Genomic DNA, 17,609 nt, shown 5'->3' with positions numbered 1-17,609 from the left:
CGATCATCTATAGATTGGAGATGTGCAAATGTCCCTCTTATCCACATAGGGGGGGGGTTCAACAAATAGCAAAGTGAGTAACTACATACCTATAAGCTTTACCTCTTTTCTAGAAAAAAGAAGGGAGTTCGTGGTTAAAGAAGTATTTGCACATAGTATTTGCAAGGCTATCTTTTCAGGATTGGAGTTATGTATTGATTTGTTAAGGGAAGACTTTATCTGATCAGTCTGATTAGCTACTGTGAGTCAGTAACAAAGGAAACTGGATGCAGCAAATGATTTTAACATGTGTGCTTAAGATTTCAGTATTGCTTTTGACACTGTTCTACATGAAAGGGTGCTGTACAAATTGGAGCAGTGTGGCATTAGGAGCAAGTTACTGCTATGATTAAAGGGATGGTTGAGTGGCGGTTTGTTGTTTGTTTGTTATTTGATTTTTAGGAGCATTAGCAACTAAGGTCATATTGCTCCGGGGATATGCGGTGGTCATTCCCTGACCTTTCCGTATTTGGTGGTCACGGGCTCAAACCCCGGTCTAATCAAGAAGTGTGTGCTATGCACTGTTGCTCCTGGCTACGGAGGCACCTTGAGTGGCAGAAGACAGAGCATGTTTATAAAGGGGCACTGCTCTTCTTGGACTGTTATTAGTGAAATTCCTCAGAGTTCAGTACTGGGGCCCCCTTACTGTTTTCAATATTTATTAATGATATTGGTGAAGGCAACATATCAAGCTTCTTGTATAAATTTTCGATTATACAAAGGTTGGCAGGGTGATTATTGACAAGAATCATTTTTAGGAGCATTAGTAACTAAGGTCATATTGCTCCGGGGATATGTGGGTTTATACTACTGCAACAAGACCTAGAAAAATTAGGAAGATGTAATGAGAAGTGGTAATTGGGGTTTAACATTGATAAATGCAAGGTACTACATGTAGGCAGCAGTAATCCCAGAATAATTTACCAATTAGATGTTAGGAGACTCGGGGTGGTGGAGAACACAAGAAACCTAGGGGGGGTAATTGTGCAGTCTGGCATAAATTTTTCCGAGCATTGTAAATAGGCTGCTAGAAGAACAGACCATGGGCTTTTGTCAATGATATACAGAAATTTTTCCAGCAAAGGGCAACAAAGTGATTATCTCATTGTATAAGGCAATGGTTAGACTGTATACTGAGTAGAGGCATATGATGCAAGAAAACAAGCTTATACAACATCAGCCCAAAAAATAAAATAAAATAAAAAACCCTTCCCATTTCACCCACCCATTCATTCCAAAAGTTTGTCTAGTTCTGCCTTGAATTTATTTAAGCTCTCAACTGCACGACAGATGGAAGTTTGTTCCAGCAATCAACCACCCACTGGCTAAAGGCTAATTCCTGCACATCTATTCTACATCTGTCTTTCCTCAATTTGAATTTATGTTCCCTCAGGTTTGTTATCTGAGCAAAAGGAAGAATCCCATCAGTATTGAGCCTGCCTCAACCCATTCAAGGCTTTATACACCTCAGACAGATCCCCCTCGGATGTGCCTAGTCTCCAGACACTGCAATTTGCAGAGCTTAAGCCTTTATTCATAAGAGCAACCCTTTGTTCCATTCACCAATCTCATCACCCTTCTCTTTACTCGTTCCAGCAGCTCTACATCTTCCTAAAATGAGGCCTCCAGACCTGTACACAGTACTCAAGATGTGGCCTGACCATTGTTGCCTTATACAAGGGGATAATCACATCCTTATGTCTGCTAGAAAAATTCCTATATATCATTGATAACACGCCATAAGCTACTCTTGCAGACTGTGTGCACTGCTCAGAAAACTTCATATCTGACTGCACAATTACCCCAGGTCTTTTTCATTCTCTACCACCCTGAATGTAGTACCACACTCAAACAGTCGAACCACCAATATCAATTGGACCAATCCGATTCATCCCCTTCCTTCTAGAATTTACATAAGTAAAGAACTCTTTGCTGTTTTTCTTTCCATCCTTTGCCAAAGATTTCTTGTAATCTGCCTTTGCCTGCCTAACCTCCTTTGTGACTTGGTTACACACCAGCTATGTATCCCATGCATTTTTCTTCTCTGCCACATGTCACATTAGTTCATCTAACATCCATTAAGGCCTAAACCTTGAACAGTATTTCTTAGTTGGTATGAAAAGCCTAGTAGCTTCCAAGATTAATTCTTTGAATGCTTCCCATTTAGCATTTGCTTTAGGTATGTTGTTGTTGTTGTTATTTGGTTTTTAGGAGCATTAGCAACTAAGGCCATATTGCTCCGGGATATGCGGTGGTCATTCCCTGAATGACCTTTCCGCATCCTCCGTATTTGGTGGTGACGGGCTCGAACCCCGGTCTAATCAAGAAGCGTGTGCTACGCACTGCTGCTCCTTCCCACCTGGCTACGGAGGCGCCTTGCTTTAGGTAACATCATCAGTTGGTCCCTCTGTATAAAATTTAATAACTGTCTCAGACCACCATAGTCACTTTTATGAAAGCAAAAACTCCTCTCTTTACCCCTGATGGTTATCTCATGTGATAATCTTAAGAAAGATGTGGATCTCTTGGAATAGGTGCAGAGGACAACCAGATTAGTCAAGGACACGAAAGGATATTCTTGCCATGAAAAACTTCGGTTCTGTAAATTATAGCACTTAGTAATTAGGCTCCTGCAAGGAGACCTGATTGAAATGTTTAAAGCTTTAAATGGATTGAGTTAATTAAATACTGATGGCATTCTTACTCTTTCTCAGAAACCCACATGTGGGGACATAAACTTAAATTAAAAAAGGATGGTTGCAGAACAGATGTATGAAAATTTGCTTTCTGCCAGAAAGTAATTGATTGTTTGTTATTTGGTTTTTAGGAGCATTAGCAACTAAGGCCATATTGCTCCGGGATATGCAGTGGTCATTCCCTGACCTTTCCGCATCCTCCGTATTTGGTGGTGACGGGCTCGAACCCTGGTCTAATCAAGAAGTGTGTGCTACGCACTGCTGCTCCTTCCCACCTGGCTACGGAGGCGGCCTTGAGAGAAAGTAATTGACTGATGGAATAAACTACCATCTGGTGTTGTGGAAGTGGGTAGTTTGAATAAATTTATGGAAGAATCAGACAAATTATTAGGCAAGTTGGATAGTTTGGTGGGGGGGACGCTTTGTATAAGCGTGTTTTCTTGCATCATTTACTACTAATAATACTAAACCTAAAGTGACTATGCTTTGGCATGATCTAAATGTGATTCCCACCTCATTAACCAAATCTCAAATGCAATTTGAGTAATGGTGGATGAGATGTCTTGTTTTCATGAAATGCTCTTTGATTAATCCTTTGCTTTATCCTTTAAACATCCTTTCTTTTTTCTAATTATCAAATAGTTGCTAGTCTTGCTCACAATTAGCAAAGGCAATGATTGCAATAATGACAAACTACTGATACTGAAGAGCAGTTGAAGTTTTATACTTAATGAAGGATTGCTGGGTGGAGTGAATATCAGCAGAAGTTCTAGTTATGTTAGTGTGTTGATACACAAAGATTGCCTTTAAAGCTGTGTTTTATTTTAAAGGGTTTCTACTACTGTATAGTGTGTATGTAATTCATCAAAAGGATGTGTTTCAGCCTCTGTGCTATTCCAGTCATCCCAGGAATGTATCCTTTGTAAATACAGAGGGTATGATATAAAATTACATTGTTTTTTTTATGATGCAATATACATAATTAATGAGTTAATATATTTTGCTAACTAGTTAATTAAGCATCTACAGAAAGTTGCTTTCCTAATAATTGGATGTATGTATTTAGTAAGAAACAAAAATTTATTACATTATTATAAAATAATACACTTAGTCATCCAAACCCATATGCAAACCCATATTGCAATAATAATAAATTGCAATATTGATTCTCTGATATACCACTGTCAAAATTAATAGCCACTAAATGTGTATAAAATATAGATACTAAACTGTATTTTATATAACACTTTGTGAGCAAGGAATCAACTCCCTTCTCCCTTAACTTTACTATTCTTATATAGCTTTGGGAATGTAATCCCCATCCCAATGAATGGTGAACTCTTGGTGTAAAATAATTATTGAGATGGTCATGCAATTTAAGCATTGTGTTTTATCTACCCTCCCCCCATTTATTGTTCCACTCTGCTTATCACATGCAATTTCTGTTCTGTGAGTACTGTTCTTACCACATCACAAGAATAGTACAGTTTCCTTCATTTCATTCTGAACCTGTTAGAATACACTTGGCTGCCACACAAGTGATAAGGCATTGGCTTGCTGCCAGTATCTTTTACTCAAACTTCAGACTTGCCAAACTAAGTTTTCTTCTTTATTCACTTATTTATACTTGTTGTTTTCAGAATGGTCATTTTCCATGTGTATTCCTTGAAAATGGTATTTTTAGGAAATTCAGATCCCTATTAATAAGTTTTCACTTTTTTTTTTTTTTTTTTGAAAAGAAAGTAGAAACTTATTAATATAAGTTAATATTAATTATCCACCTGATGCCTTCCTAATAGGAAGCATTATAATGTTGAGAATTCCATAGGTTCACATTTGTAATTACGGAAGAAAGAGTTTATCATTATAGATAACTTTATCTGAAAAGATGGAAGGTTAAAATTCTGATAGAATCCAAAGCAGTTGTAATTAATTGCTATGAATGCACAGGGTGAGGGAATAGATGAATAAATGTAGTAGAATGCAAATTGTATAGTGGAAAATAGTTAGAATAGGGAATTGAGGTAATAGGCATCATTAATGGACTCCTAGTTTTCTGATGTTAAGTGTAATATTAATATGAATGATGAAAGCTGGCTTTGCACATTTCTTACAAAATCTAAACTGTTTTACAAACTTTAATGCTTATGTAATGTTACATTAAAATTGACTTATTATATCAAGGCTTCCAGATTAAGTTTCCACCTAATCCATCTGGCAAAATGGATTTGGTGGAACTATACAGAACTGTAGTTTGATGACTCCCTAATGGGAAGCAAGTAATTATTTCACATTATATTATACTTTTCAGATATTTTATGGTAACAGGTAATCCTGCCAGAGATGTTATATAAAATATCATCATCTGCTTATTGTATTTGTGAATTATTACAATTTTTTTTTATTATTATTGTTTTTAGTTAGATTTTAAAAATGGATTTGTTACTTTTAACACAACTGTATCAAAATTACCCACATGCCATAATATTCTACTATTTTATTTTTAACTCTATGGAAATTCCGATTTCCTCCTCTCCTTGCTGTTACCCATCCCCATCTTTAGCCTTCCAACCCTCCTAGTTGTAGCCAACGAAGCCTGTGCTCCTTGGACTCTCCTTTAGCTTCTCTACGATTGCTTGTTGACAGTAAGTTTCAGTTGCCTGTATGTCTCTTAGTGTTGTTAACATCCAAAAATGATGTGAACATTCTTATCAAAATGCTTTTAGTTTAATTAAATTATTTAAATTAGGAATATTGGTTTTTTTTTTTTTTTTTTTTTTGATATTTTCAGTTTCAGCCAAAATAGCCTTAACAAAAATATAATAGGCATAATAGTTAGTAGCCTGTATTTGTAGACAGGTGTCATATTTTACCGCTAGCTAATTAATAGTAAAAATTTTCAACATTTTAACATTACTTTTGGCTAACTGGAGAAATGGCACCTGCAGTCACGGGGTACTCACATACTTCAAGAAGCCCTGTTATTGTGTATTATATTCTTGTGGATCATAAGGAGTTTGAGTTAAGTTTTGTAGTATAATCTTTGTTTTTGAGTTATTTTTCTATAATATTCTGTAAATTTAATTAACTTTTGTAAAGTTAATCCTTGTAAGTTACATTTTTTTTTTTTCAGTACCTTGTAAGTAAGTTTAAATCCTTAAACTTCCGAACTAGATAAATTTTTTTGTAATCTGGTTAATTTATAATATTGCATTAATGTAATCACATAATATTTTGTAGTAAAGTAATGCCTGTATTATTTTGTAAGTTTAATTCATATCTTAATAAAAGTTATTACAAAATGTAATGACTTAGACAGGAATGGTTGTTTGGCAGTTCCCCCTCTGATTCATGAGTTCACTTGTGTAACTTAGGGCATGCATTCAGAGGTAACTCTAATAGATAATCCTAGCTGAGCTGATGATCCTTTTTTTTATTATTATTGCATTTTATATGTAATAAGCTATATAGAGTGTGCTAATTTTAAATTAAAACTTACTAGTATTACTAAGTTTTAATTTCAGATCAGTTTTTCTAGTAAGATTGTGGTTGAGTGGTTGTGCTGAAATGTTTAAAACTGGTTACTTATCAGGAACTCATATCTAGTGACCTACCAGGTGATACATCCCCCAATTCAGGCATCTCATAACAGAATAGTGAAGTAAATACTGCTCTGCTTCAAAGGACTTAGTTCCATTGAGGGAGACTGTTACAATCAGAGAAATTGATCAAAGTTTTTCTAATAAAATGAGGTGTACTTGCTGGGAGCTACAGGTAATGATGTTATCAATGGGTTGTTCCTTTTTAAAGGGGCCACGGAGTATATTATCAATGATTGTAATGGTATTACATTCATTGATAATATACTGGAATTAATGATGAAGTAATGGGTATTAGGGACATGCAAACTGATGACCTGCTGTTTAAGTATGGGGCATATCGAAAACACTCTGCAAGTTAGGTTAGAATGTATTTATGTGTATAATTCTGACCAGGCACTATAGGAGGAATGTGATGCTGGAAGTCTTGTGGATTAACTCAGCTTGAAAGACTCTACAAGGCATTTGGGTGGGGGGAAATTTATCAATGTGGCTTTCCCTAGTAGGTAGGGATCTATTTTATAAAGATGGAATACATTTGAACAAAGGTGGTTCGAGGGTTTTTGCCAATACAGGTAGTTCCTGACTTTGTGAGCTAATTCTTTCCTAGTGTGCACTCGTAAAGCGGGAATTTATTTTCCATAGATTTACGTAATGTTAAAAACAGGGGTTACATTCTCAACAATGAAATTTGACCATAGTAATGTTAAATAAAGGTCAACAAAACAATAGTTTATGCTTAAACAATGATTTATTTATCCAAAGAAATGAAAACATAGCCTTTTAAAATCAAGAAAATTATATAACATTATTTATGCTAATTTTTAACTTCCTTCAAATATTTTTCTTTATCCTTAAAATCGTACACACAGTTGAAGTGCTTAGGTAATATTTTGCACAAAGATCTTTAACTGTCATTCCAGCTGCATGTTTGCTTATGACCTCATATTTTGTTTCCAATGTTATTCCTCTTCACTGTTTCTTTTTATTAACATCGCTCTCCATAGTATTGCTTCATTTTTCCATAGTATTGCTTCATGTGGGGAAGTTTGCCTTTAGCCAGCGTGTGGTTGATTGCTGGAACAAGCTTCCATCTGTCATTGTAGAAGTTCATAGCTTAAACAGATTCAAGGCAGAACTAGACAAACATTTGGAGCAGGCAAGTGGATGGGTAAAAATGATAAGGGTCTTTTTTTTTTTTTTTGGCTGATACTATATAAGCTTGCTTTCTTGCATCATGTGCCAATGCTAATGTTTTGGTATACTGTACAGTATTAATGAGGGGGGTAAATTTGAAATAAGACAGCAAAAATGAAGAGCAACAACCACTCTTTGTAACGTCAGTATGATAACTGCTTTATGTTATGGGTGTCAGTGAAATGCTCTTGTCTGTCTGAACAAACAAATGCACGCACAGTAATACTGTATTGTATAGCTACGTGCGTGGTTTGAAATGCCATATTTATGAATGTTTAGCATTTATTTATTGCAGTTTATATCAAAAATATGAACATGAATTGTTCATATTTTCAATTTTGTTGATACTTGATAGCTGAAAAAAAAACTCGTAAAGCAGGAACTGCCTGTATTACTGACGAGAATTTTAGGAGCTCAGGGGAATTATTAGTTGGAGGACATGGGAGTAACATAAATACATGTTTACCTGATAATATGGGTGAAAGTAATGTTGCGCATCATCTTAAGAATTCTTTCTTTTCTTCTTTGTATTCGGTAAACCCCTGATTTAATGGACAAAGAAACTTGCCTAGTACCAGAGTCTATACAGTAAATTACCTTCTACCAATTATGTGTTATGTATCAACTAACACAGTCAAGGTAAATAAAAGATTTACCTTGATTTGATTTTTGAAAGGCTGTTTACAGCAAGAATGAGAGCACAAAAACCAATAATGATATTGGACGGATGTATTAAAAGAAAAGATAGTGATGTTTTAAACAAACAGGAACCCAATTCCTAGGGAAACAAGCTTAAAACAGTTTCAAGCAGTGTATTAGGGTAATATGTGTCCACAATAATGTCAGGAGTGTTCAATAAAATGAGCAAGTTTGAACAGCTGATTAGAGCAAGCAATGCTGACATAATAGACAATGGTATTTTTAAGGAACAGGAACCTTATTCCTAGGGAAACAAACTTAAATAGTTTAAAGCTGTGTATCAAGTTAATAAACAGTACAAGAGCTCTGTCTTATTAATTGCGGAGTAACTGTTCAAATCACCAACAGTGCTGGCTGGGTTATCTCATTATGCAAACATCTGATCTGATTTGATTCATTCTTTTCTTCTTTGTATTCAGTAAACCCCTTATTTAATGGACAAAGAACCAGAGCCTAGCACCAGAGTCTATACAGTAAATTCTATACAAAATTCTAGTCTATACCTTCTACCAATTATGTGTTATGTATCAACTAGCATAGTCACGGTAAATAAAAGATTTACCTTGATTTGATTTTTGAAAGGCTGTTTACAGCAAGAACAAACTGGGAAAGTTAAGCTGAGCGGTAGGAAATTATTAATGGTGCAATTACAGATTTTTATTATAAAAGCTTTTGCACCTAGAGGCAAATAACTGCCTTGACACATATCCAGTAATTCTGAGAGAGATGGCAAGCTGAGCGTCCGTAGATTTACTGTTCATAAGTTGCTGCCATTGTTATACAATACAACGTATATCCCAAACTAGATAGCATAAGGTTTAACGTAAAACTAGATAGCGAAACACGTAACACTGTATTTGAAATCTGTTAGCTTAGTATAGTATTATAAATTAATCAGTAAAATTTATTTATCTTATTAAATTTCATCGTCAATTAAATTGTACTTAACGGAATCATGATTCAGACTAGAGCAGCAAAGAAATGCTCACAGATTAGGAGTGCTGTGGCTTGGGGGAGAACCCAACACAACATGGTCTAAAAAATGTGCAAAATGTGAAATGTTTGTTGACCTGTCTAGAACAGGACATGATGTCTTTGTGTGTGCAAGATGCAGAGACTGTGAGGAAATTAGGCACCAACTCAGCAGTCTGGTGGGTGTTTGAGAGTTTGATGTGTAGGGTGGATGCCCTCGAGGAAATTAATAACAGGGACCCATCAAACTCTAAGCTACCTAACTCAATGCCAGAGCTCACGCCTGTGCATCAGGCAACACAGCGGCAATCTCCAAAGCAGAATGCGCTGGTCCCATAGGAACTAGTTATTGTTGGTGACTATTGTCAGGAAGATGGGGAATATATTATGCAAAAAGAAAAGGTGGAACAGGACCAGGGTATGTCTGCCAGTGGCAAAAGTTGATGATGCTGTAGAGCAGATATCATCTTTTAAAAGCACAAAAGGTGATATTGTACACGTTGGCACTAATGATCTTAAGAGTAAGAGATCTGCAGATTTACTTAACAAGTACAGGTCAATGTTGAAAAAAATGAAAAAAAAGAAGTCATGAGGTTTTTTTTTTTTTTAAGGAGCATTAGCAACTAAGGCCATATTGCTCCGTGATATGCGGTGGTTATTTCCTGACCTTCCGCATCCTCCATATTTGGTGGTGACGGGCTCGAACCCCAGTCTAATCAAGAAGCGTGTGCTACGCACTGCTGCTCCTTCCCACCTGGCTACGGAGGCGCCTGTCATGAGGTAGTGTTGAATTTGAAAAGTCTGGAGAGATTGTGCAAAGCTCATGGGGTAGAATTTTTTTTTCAGCGTAGTCTCTACTGCTTACAGGAGAGACTGCTTCTACAGGGATGGGATATGCTTAAATAGAAAGGGTGCAAGAATATTTGCTGGTGCTATCGAGGCAGTGTTAGGTGGGTCAGAAAACTGCTAGCTTGGGGGGATTCACAGACTAAAAGATTAACAGTAGCCACAGGCAGAGGCAAAAGCAATTCTTGCACTGCTTCTATTGTAATGAGCAGCAGCAGCATAGAGAGCAAATTGCTGGGGACTTCAAGAGCTGCTGGGAGTCATCATGGAACAAATAAATACATGGGCTGTGTTAGGGTAACTAAGAAAGAGTAAGAAGAGGTGCATATATACTTGCATATACACCAATGCCAGAAGTATAGTAAATAAATTTGATGAATTTGAAATGTTGATCAAGGCATCAAAGGCAGATATTGTTGGGATATCAGAGCATGGTCACACAAATATGAGCAGTGCAGAATTGGAATTTGGGGAGTACAATGTGTACAGAAAGGATAGACAATGTAGGAAGGGAGGAGGAGTTATGCTGTTAGTTAAGAAACACACAAAATCTAACGAAGTGCATCCAGTTGACCTGGGCAGACAGTGCAATGTTGAGTCAGTTTGGTGTGACATAAACACTGGGATAGGGAAAATGAGAGTAGGAGTATGTTATAGGTCTAATGACTCTGATGAGTACAACCAACAATTGTGCAGAGAAATATAGAGTGGGCCAGTAAATCAGAATGTCTTATAATGGGGGATTTTAACTTTTCAGATATTGACTGGAACTTGTGGGTTGGTCACTCGCTCGCTAGTAAGACTTTTATGGATTTATTGGAGGATTGTATTTTACAGCAACATGTTCGAGGGGCAACCAGAAGGGGGTTAATACTCTTGATTTGATTATCAGCAGTGATGACGTATGCATTAGGAATTTGCACACAAAAAGGAACCACTAGGAGATAGTAATCACAGTGTACTGATGTGGATTTACTTAATGATGTAACTCCCATCAAGGGGTTGAGGGAAGGGTTTTTGTTTTCGTAAAGGTGACTACAGTGATCTGACAGTTTTTGAATTCTATACAGTGGGATCAACTGATGATCCCACTGTATAGAATTCTTTACTATGTTCAACTGATGATGTTAAAAACAGTGAATTCTAAATGGGAGGTTTTCAAGGAATTAATCTTGGAAGCTACTAGGCTTATCGTACCAACTAAGAAATACTGTTCAAGATTTAGGCCTAAATGGATGTCAGATGAACTAATGAAGCTCGTGGCAGAGAAGAAAAATGTGTGGGATGCATGTAAATTAGCACATGACACAAAAGTCTACAGCAGATAAGCTAGTCTGTAATCAAGTCACAAAGGAGGTTAGGCAAGAGAAGGCTGATTATGAGGAATCCTTGGCAAAGAATGCAAAGAAAAACAACATTCTTTACTTATGTAAACTCTAGAAGGAAGGGGATGAATCAGATTGGTCCAGTTGATGTTGGTGGTTTGACTGCTGATGATCCTGCTCAGATAGCTGACAAACTGAATGAGATATTTTATATCTACGTTCACACATGAGGAATTCTGTTAAGGAAGGGGAAGACATAAGTTTACTGAACTCTAACAGGGAGCTAAATGATTTTGTAATAACGGAGAGCAAAGTGGAGGAGAAATTGTTGAGATTAAACATAAGGAAGGGGCACCTGGGATGGATGGGATCTATCCAGTTATATTGAAGGAGGCAGCGAGGGAAGTAAGCAAACCCTTGGCCATAATTATGAGAGCATCCTTAGATTCGGGGGAGGCCCCCATGGACTGGAGATGTGCAAATATATCCGCAATTCACAAAGGGGTTCAAAGGGTGATGCAAATAATTATAGACCTGTTAGTTTAACTTCTGTTCTGGGGAAAATAATCGATTCACTGGTTAATGAAGTGATGTAGGATCACCTAGACAAGACTTCAGTAATAGTTCAGACACAACATGGGTTTGTTAGGGGGAAGTCTTGTCTGACCAATTTGATTGGATACTACGATGTGGTCACAAAGGAACTGAATGCAAAAAATAATTTTGATATTATATACTTGGATTTCAGGAAAGCTTTTGATACTGTTCCACATGGAAGACTTCTGTATAAATTGGAGCTGTATTGTATTAAGTGCAAGTTGCTGCAATGGATAAAGGGATGGTTGAGTGGGAGATGGCAGAGAGTGGTAATCAGTGGACACTGCTCCATGTGGACTAATATTATTAGTGGAGTACCCCAGGGTTCGGTGCTGGGCCCATTATTCTTTTGTGTATTTATTAATGATATTGATGATGAAGGTGTATCAGTATTAGTGTCCAAGTTTGCAGATGATACAAAGGTTGGCAGGGTTGTTATGATAGTAAAGACGGTATATTACTGCAACAGGATCTAGAAAAGTTAGGTAGATGGGCTGAGAAGTGGCAACTGAAGTTGAATATTGACAAATGTAAAGTACTGCATATGGGTAGCAGTAACCCAAGAGAAATGTACCAACTGAGGGGTACTATGCTCAGGGAGGTGGAGAATGAAAACGACCTGGCGATAATTGTGCAGTCGATATGAAGTTTAGTCTGAGCAGTGTGGATGGGCTGCCAGAGCAGGCCATGGAGTTTTGTCAATGATATATCGAAATTTTACTAGCAGAGACAAGGAGGTGATTATACCTTTGTATAAAGCAATGGTCAGGCCACACCTTGAGTACTGCTTACAGGTCTGGAGGCCTCATTTTAGGAAGGATGTAGAGTTGCTGGAATAAGTACAGTGAAGGGCAACAAGTTTGGTGAGAGGAACAAAGGGGGTGCTCTTACCAAGAGAGGCTTAAATTCTTCAAGTCGCAGCACCTGGAGACTAGGCACCTGTGAAGTGATCTGATTAAGATGTACAAGGCCTTGAATGGTTTGAGCATGCTCAGTGCTGATGGGATACTTCCGCTTGCTCAGATTAAGAACCTAAGGGGGCATAGGTTTAAATTGAAGAAAGACAGTTGTAGAATAAATGTGTGAAAGCTTGCCTTTAGCTAGCCAGTGGTTGATTGCTGGGACAGACTTCTGTTGTTGTGGAAGTTGATAGCTGAAATAAATATAAGGCTGAACTATACAAACATTTGACATGACTGGATGAGTGAAATGGGAAGGGGTTTTTTTTTTTTTTTTTTGGCTGATGTTCTATAAGCTTGCTTTCTTGCATCATATGTCTCAACTAATGCTAAGAGTGTGCATTGAACCATTCAGATTAATTATGAGGGTGTCACTGGAAAAGTGCCAGCATCACTATGTAAATGCAGTTCTAATAGTAAAGTGGGTAACTACAGATGGTCAGTCTGACTTCAGTAGTAAGGAAAATTGTGGCAACAATCAAGGTGCAATTACAGTCATTTAAAGAAATGCAGCACAATTTTGTAAAGGGGAACTCATATAACTAACATTGGTTAGCTATTTTGACTGATTTTCTCATAAGTTGAATATAGGAACTAATTTTGACATTGTTTATTTGGATTTTAGCAATGCAATTGACTTGGCCTGACACAAGAGGTTACTGTACACATTATAATCTCACTAATTCATCACTCCACTTTTTTTTTTTTTCTTAAAATCCTGTCTTCTCTTTCCATTGGTCATTTACATGCTGTAACCTTCTACTCCTTTTAATTCATCATTTCAATTCCATACAATCATGAAGTTCCCAGAAGTGACGAATTGAACATATTGGTTTCACAGATAAGACCTTCAAATAATTCACAAGGTAGTTGTAGAATAGGAGGCGAGCATTGTGATTAATGGTTACTCTTCATTCAGATTGGAGTAAGGTTACAAATGGGATCATGCATGGATCAATACCAGGATCACCATTGTTTCTGATTTTTTGAAATGTCATCAACAAAGGGATGCACAGCATAATGTCAAAATTTGAAGATGAAATCAAGATCTGTAGAGTGATTAATGATCTATGCCAAGCAGCATCCCTTCAAGAAAACTTGGAATAAGCTTTAAGGATGGCCAGAAAAGTGGCCGTTTTGTTTTAATGCAGCAAAGTGCAGAGTCTTACAATAACTTACACACTTTGTTGGGCTAAATTAAAAATGGTAGAGGAAAAGGGAATTGAGGATTACAATACAGGCAGACATTAAGTTCCTTGCACAGCATAGATGGGGGGAGCAAGGAAGGGCCCATGGTGTCCTATTGATGATTTATTGAACATTTGCCCTTAAAGGTAAGGTCATAATCCTATTGTATAAGAAAATTATAAGACTGCACTCAGAATACTATATCCAAATGTAGAGCTCATATCTAAAAAAAAGACATTGACCTTCTTTAATACATCCAGAGATAGGAAACCTATTGAGATCAGTAGAAGGGCGACCAGGTGAGGAATGACCTTGAATATGTGCCGACCAGGCTAGCCAGGAGGGTAAAGTGCCTGCCTGCCTGGCAACCCAAAGATTGCAGGTTCAAATCCCACCTCAGGCCTGGATCAGAGTGAAGTGCAAAAACTTTGGGAGGTGCATTATGGCCACGGGAGCCAATGCGCCAACAACTAACAAAAAAAAAAAAAAAAACACCCTTGAATATGTGAGCTATAAAGCTTAGTTATTATTAGGGGATTAGGTTTGCTGAGATCAACAGAGATTATTGTTATTATAAAAAACCCTTTCTCCTTTATGGGGTTTTTCCCGCCCCACGACAGGTACTGATACCAAGTGCATGGGGTAGTGTTAGTTGTGTGCAGTTACTATTACTGTTGATATTGTTGGCCGAGAGTTTCTCGGCTAACAATATCAATATCGAAAGGCACAATCCAAAAGGATTGTCGCTTTCTGGGGTTCCAGGTAAGTATTCTCTGAGAGGCCTATTGTTGCTGGGTCCTTATAGAGACTCTTTGGTACCATGCTGGTGGTTGACGTGATGATTGAGATGGTCATTACTTGTTCCATATGCCACGTGTCTTTAACTTCCTGTCTTTGGTCTGAGTAGTTCCTGATCTTTTCCTCATATGTTTTCTGAAGATTGCTGATGTTGAGCCCTGCTATGTCAATCAGCTATTTTCTTCTTGTCAGTGAGGGTTATACCTGGTCTGTTGTGCAGGATTGTCTTGTCCATCATTATGACAAAGCCCCAGTATAGCCTGCGAGTAAAGGTCTCTTGTACAGCCTGAGGCTTGTACTTGTAATACAGCAAACCTTCTTTTATCAGCTGGTATTTTTGCACTAGTTTTTGATGTATTATTCTAGCCACCTGGTCGTGTCTATGCATGTAATCCATCTGGGTGATCACACTGCATACTGTGGTGATGTGCTGGATTGTTTTTGGGGGCTAGATGGCATCATCGACATGTGCCATCTGTTACTCCAAGGTCTTTGGCGATGTATTTCCTTTAGTTCCTGGTGTTGATTACCTTGTCTTGGATGACGAGCATGAGTCCTTTGGTCTTGGGGAAGGACGTTCTGTTTGTGTGCCAAGCATTGGAAACCATCTTATCTATGTAGTCTTGATGGAGGTCATTGTAGTGTCTGCCATCTTTCTGTCTGTGTGAGTGTGCTCCTCCTTGTTGAGGTTGAGTGTTGTGTGCCGTTTTTTATCTTATGGCTTTGTAGATTGGTGCTGTGTTTTCCTGTAAGTAATTCCACAGGTTCTTAATCACCTCTTTTTCAGTGCAGTCAGTCAAATCCCTCCCTCCTTCTTTACAGGCTATGGTCAGTCTCTCGACGGCCAACTTATTATTATTTTTTTTATCATTATTTTGACTTGTTTTCAGCAAAAAAGAGTTGTCATCCTTGTATTGTTTAGTTAATACAAAATCTTTTTCTACAAAATATTAACATTTATAAAAAATGATTTGCGTTCAGCTCATACAAATAATATAAACTGAATGGAAAATTTTTTTTAGGGTTTGACATTATAGTACATTAGCATTGGTAGAGACACTTGATGCAAGAAAACAAGCTTATACAGCATCAGCCAAAAAAAAAACCCTTCCCATTTCACTGATCCAGTCATTCCAAATGTTTGTCTAGATCTGCTTTGAATTTATTTAAGCTATCAACTTCCACAACAACAGATGGAAGTTGCTATCAGCAATCAACTACCCACTGGCTAAAGGCAAACTTTTGCGCATCTGTTCTATAACTGTCTTTCCTTAGTTTGAATCTATGTTGTCCCCTTGGGTTTGTAATCTGAGCAAGAGGAAGAATCCCATCAGCATTGAGCCTGCTCAGTCCATTCAAGGTCTTGTACACCTCTATCAGATCGCCTTGCAAGTACCTAGTCTCCAGAAGCTGCAATTTAGCATCAATAGAGGCATATGATGCAAGAAAGCAAGCTTATGCAATATCAGCCAAAAAAAAAAAAAAAAAAAAAACACGCTCCCGTTTCACCCCTCCGTTCATTCCAAGTACCTGTCCGGCTTTTATTTAGGCTATCAACTTCCACAACAAAGGATGGAAGTCTGTTCCACCAACCAACCACCTGCTGGCTAAAGGCAAACTTCCGCACATCTGTCTTTTCTCAATTTGAATATATACCCTCTCAAATGATTATTCTGAGCAAGAGGAACAATTCCATCAGCATTGAGCATGCTCAAACCATTCAAGGCTTTATACACCTCAGTCAGATCACCTCGCAGGTGTCTAGTCTCCAGACACTGTAATTTGCAAAATTTAAGCCTTTCTTAGTAAGAGCAACCCTTTGTTCCATTCACTAATCTTGTTGCCCTTCTCTGTACTCTTTCCAACAGCTCTACATCCTTCTTAAAATGAGGCCTATACCTGTATACAGTACTCAAGGTGTGGCCTGATCATTGACATATACAAGGGGATAATCACCTCCTTATCCCTGCTAGAAAAATTACTGTATATCATTGACAAGACACTATGAGCAACTCTTGCAGACCGTCTAGACTGATCAGAAAACTTCATATCTACCTGCACAATTACCCCCAGGTCCTTTTCGTTCTCTACCACTGTCAGTGTAGTACCACAGAGTTGATACGTCACTCTGGGGTTTCTGCTTCCCATATGTAGAACTTTACATTTGTCAATGTTAAACTTCATTTGCCACCTCTCAGCCCATCTGCTCGACTTTTCTAGATCCTGTTGCAGCAGCGTACTGTCATTAGTGTCCTTAACAACCCTGCCAACCTTCGTACCATCTGCAAACTTGGACATTAAGCTTGATATACCATCATCAATATCATTTAGAAATACAGAAAACAACAATGGACCCAATACTGAACCTTGAGGGACACCATTAATAACATTAGTCCAAGATGAGCAGTGTCCATTGATTACCACTCTCTGTCTTCTCCCACTCAACCATCCCTTTATCCATAGCAGCAATTTGCCTCCAATGCCACACTGCTCCAATTTGTGCAGCAGTCTTCCATGTGCAACAGTATCAAAAGCCTTCCTAAGATCCAAATTTTTGATATCAAAGTTATTCCCTGCATCCAGTGCTTTGTGACCACATCATAGTATCCAATCAAATTTGTCAGGAAAGACTTTCCCTTAACAAAACCATTCTGTGTCCGAGCTATAACTGAAGTCTTGTCTAGATGATCCTGC

The 17,609-nt window shown here is 37.7% G+C and overlaps 1 protein-coding gene across 2 annotated transcripts in view; it reads left to right on the top strand.

Annotated features, from left to right (window-relative positions):
* LOC150082545 (regulation of nuclear pre-mRNA domain-containing protein 1B) overlaps window positions 1-17,609 on the top strand; it is a 139,800-nt gene that overhangs the window by 107,998 nt on the left and 14,193 nt on the right. The window contains exon 8 of one of the 2 annotated variants that reach the window (XM_090378682.1): window positions 5,299-5,380. The exons of the other annotated variant lie outside the window; for it this stretch is intronic. Within the exon in view, the coding sequence (XP_090234808.1) occupies window positions 5,299-5,380 (82 nt within the window). The remainder of the gene's footprint in view (window positions 1-5,298; window positions 5,381-17,609) is intronic. 2 annotated transcript variants of the gene reach the window in all.

Source organism: Mastigoproctus giganteus, chromosome 7 (genome assembly GCF_048544385.1).
Source record: "Mastigoproctus giganteus isolate SK-2022 chromosome 7, ASM4854438v1, whole genome shotgun sequence".
NCBI lineage: Eukaryota > Metazoa > Arthropoda > Arachnida > Uropygi > Thelyphonidae > Mastigoproctus > Mastigoproctus giganteus.
The sequence above is the reverse complement of the archived record's forward strand: the minus strand, read 5'-3'. Positions and strand labels throughout refer to the sequence as shown.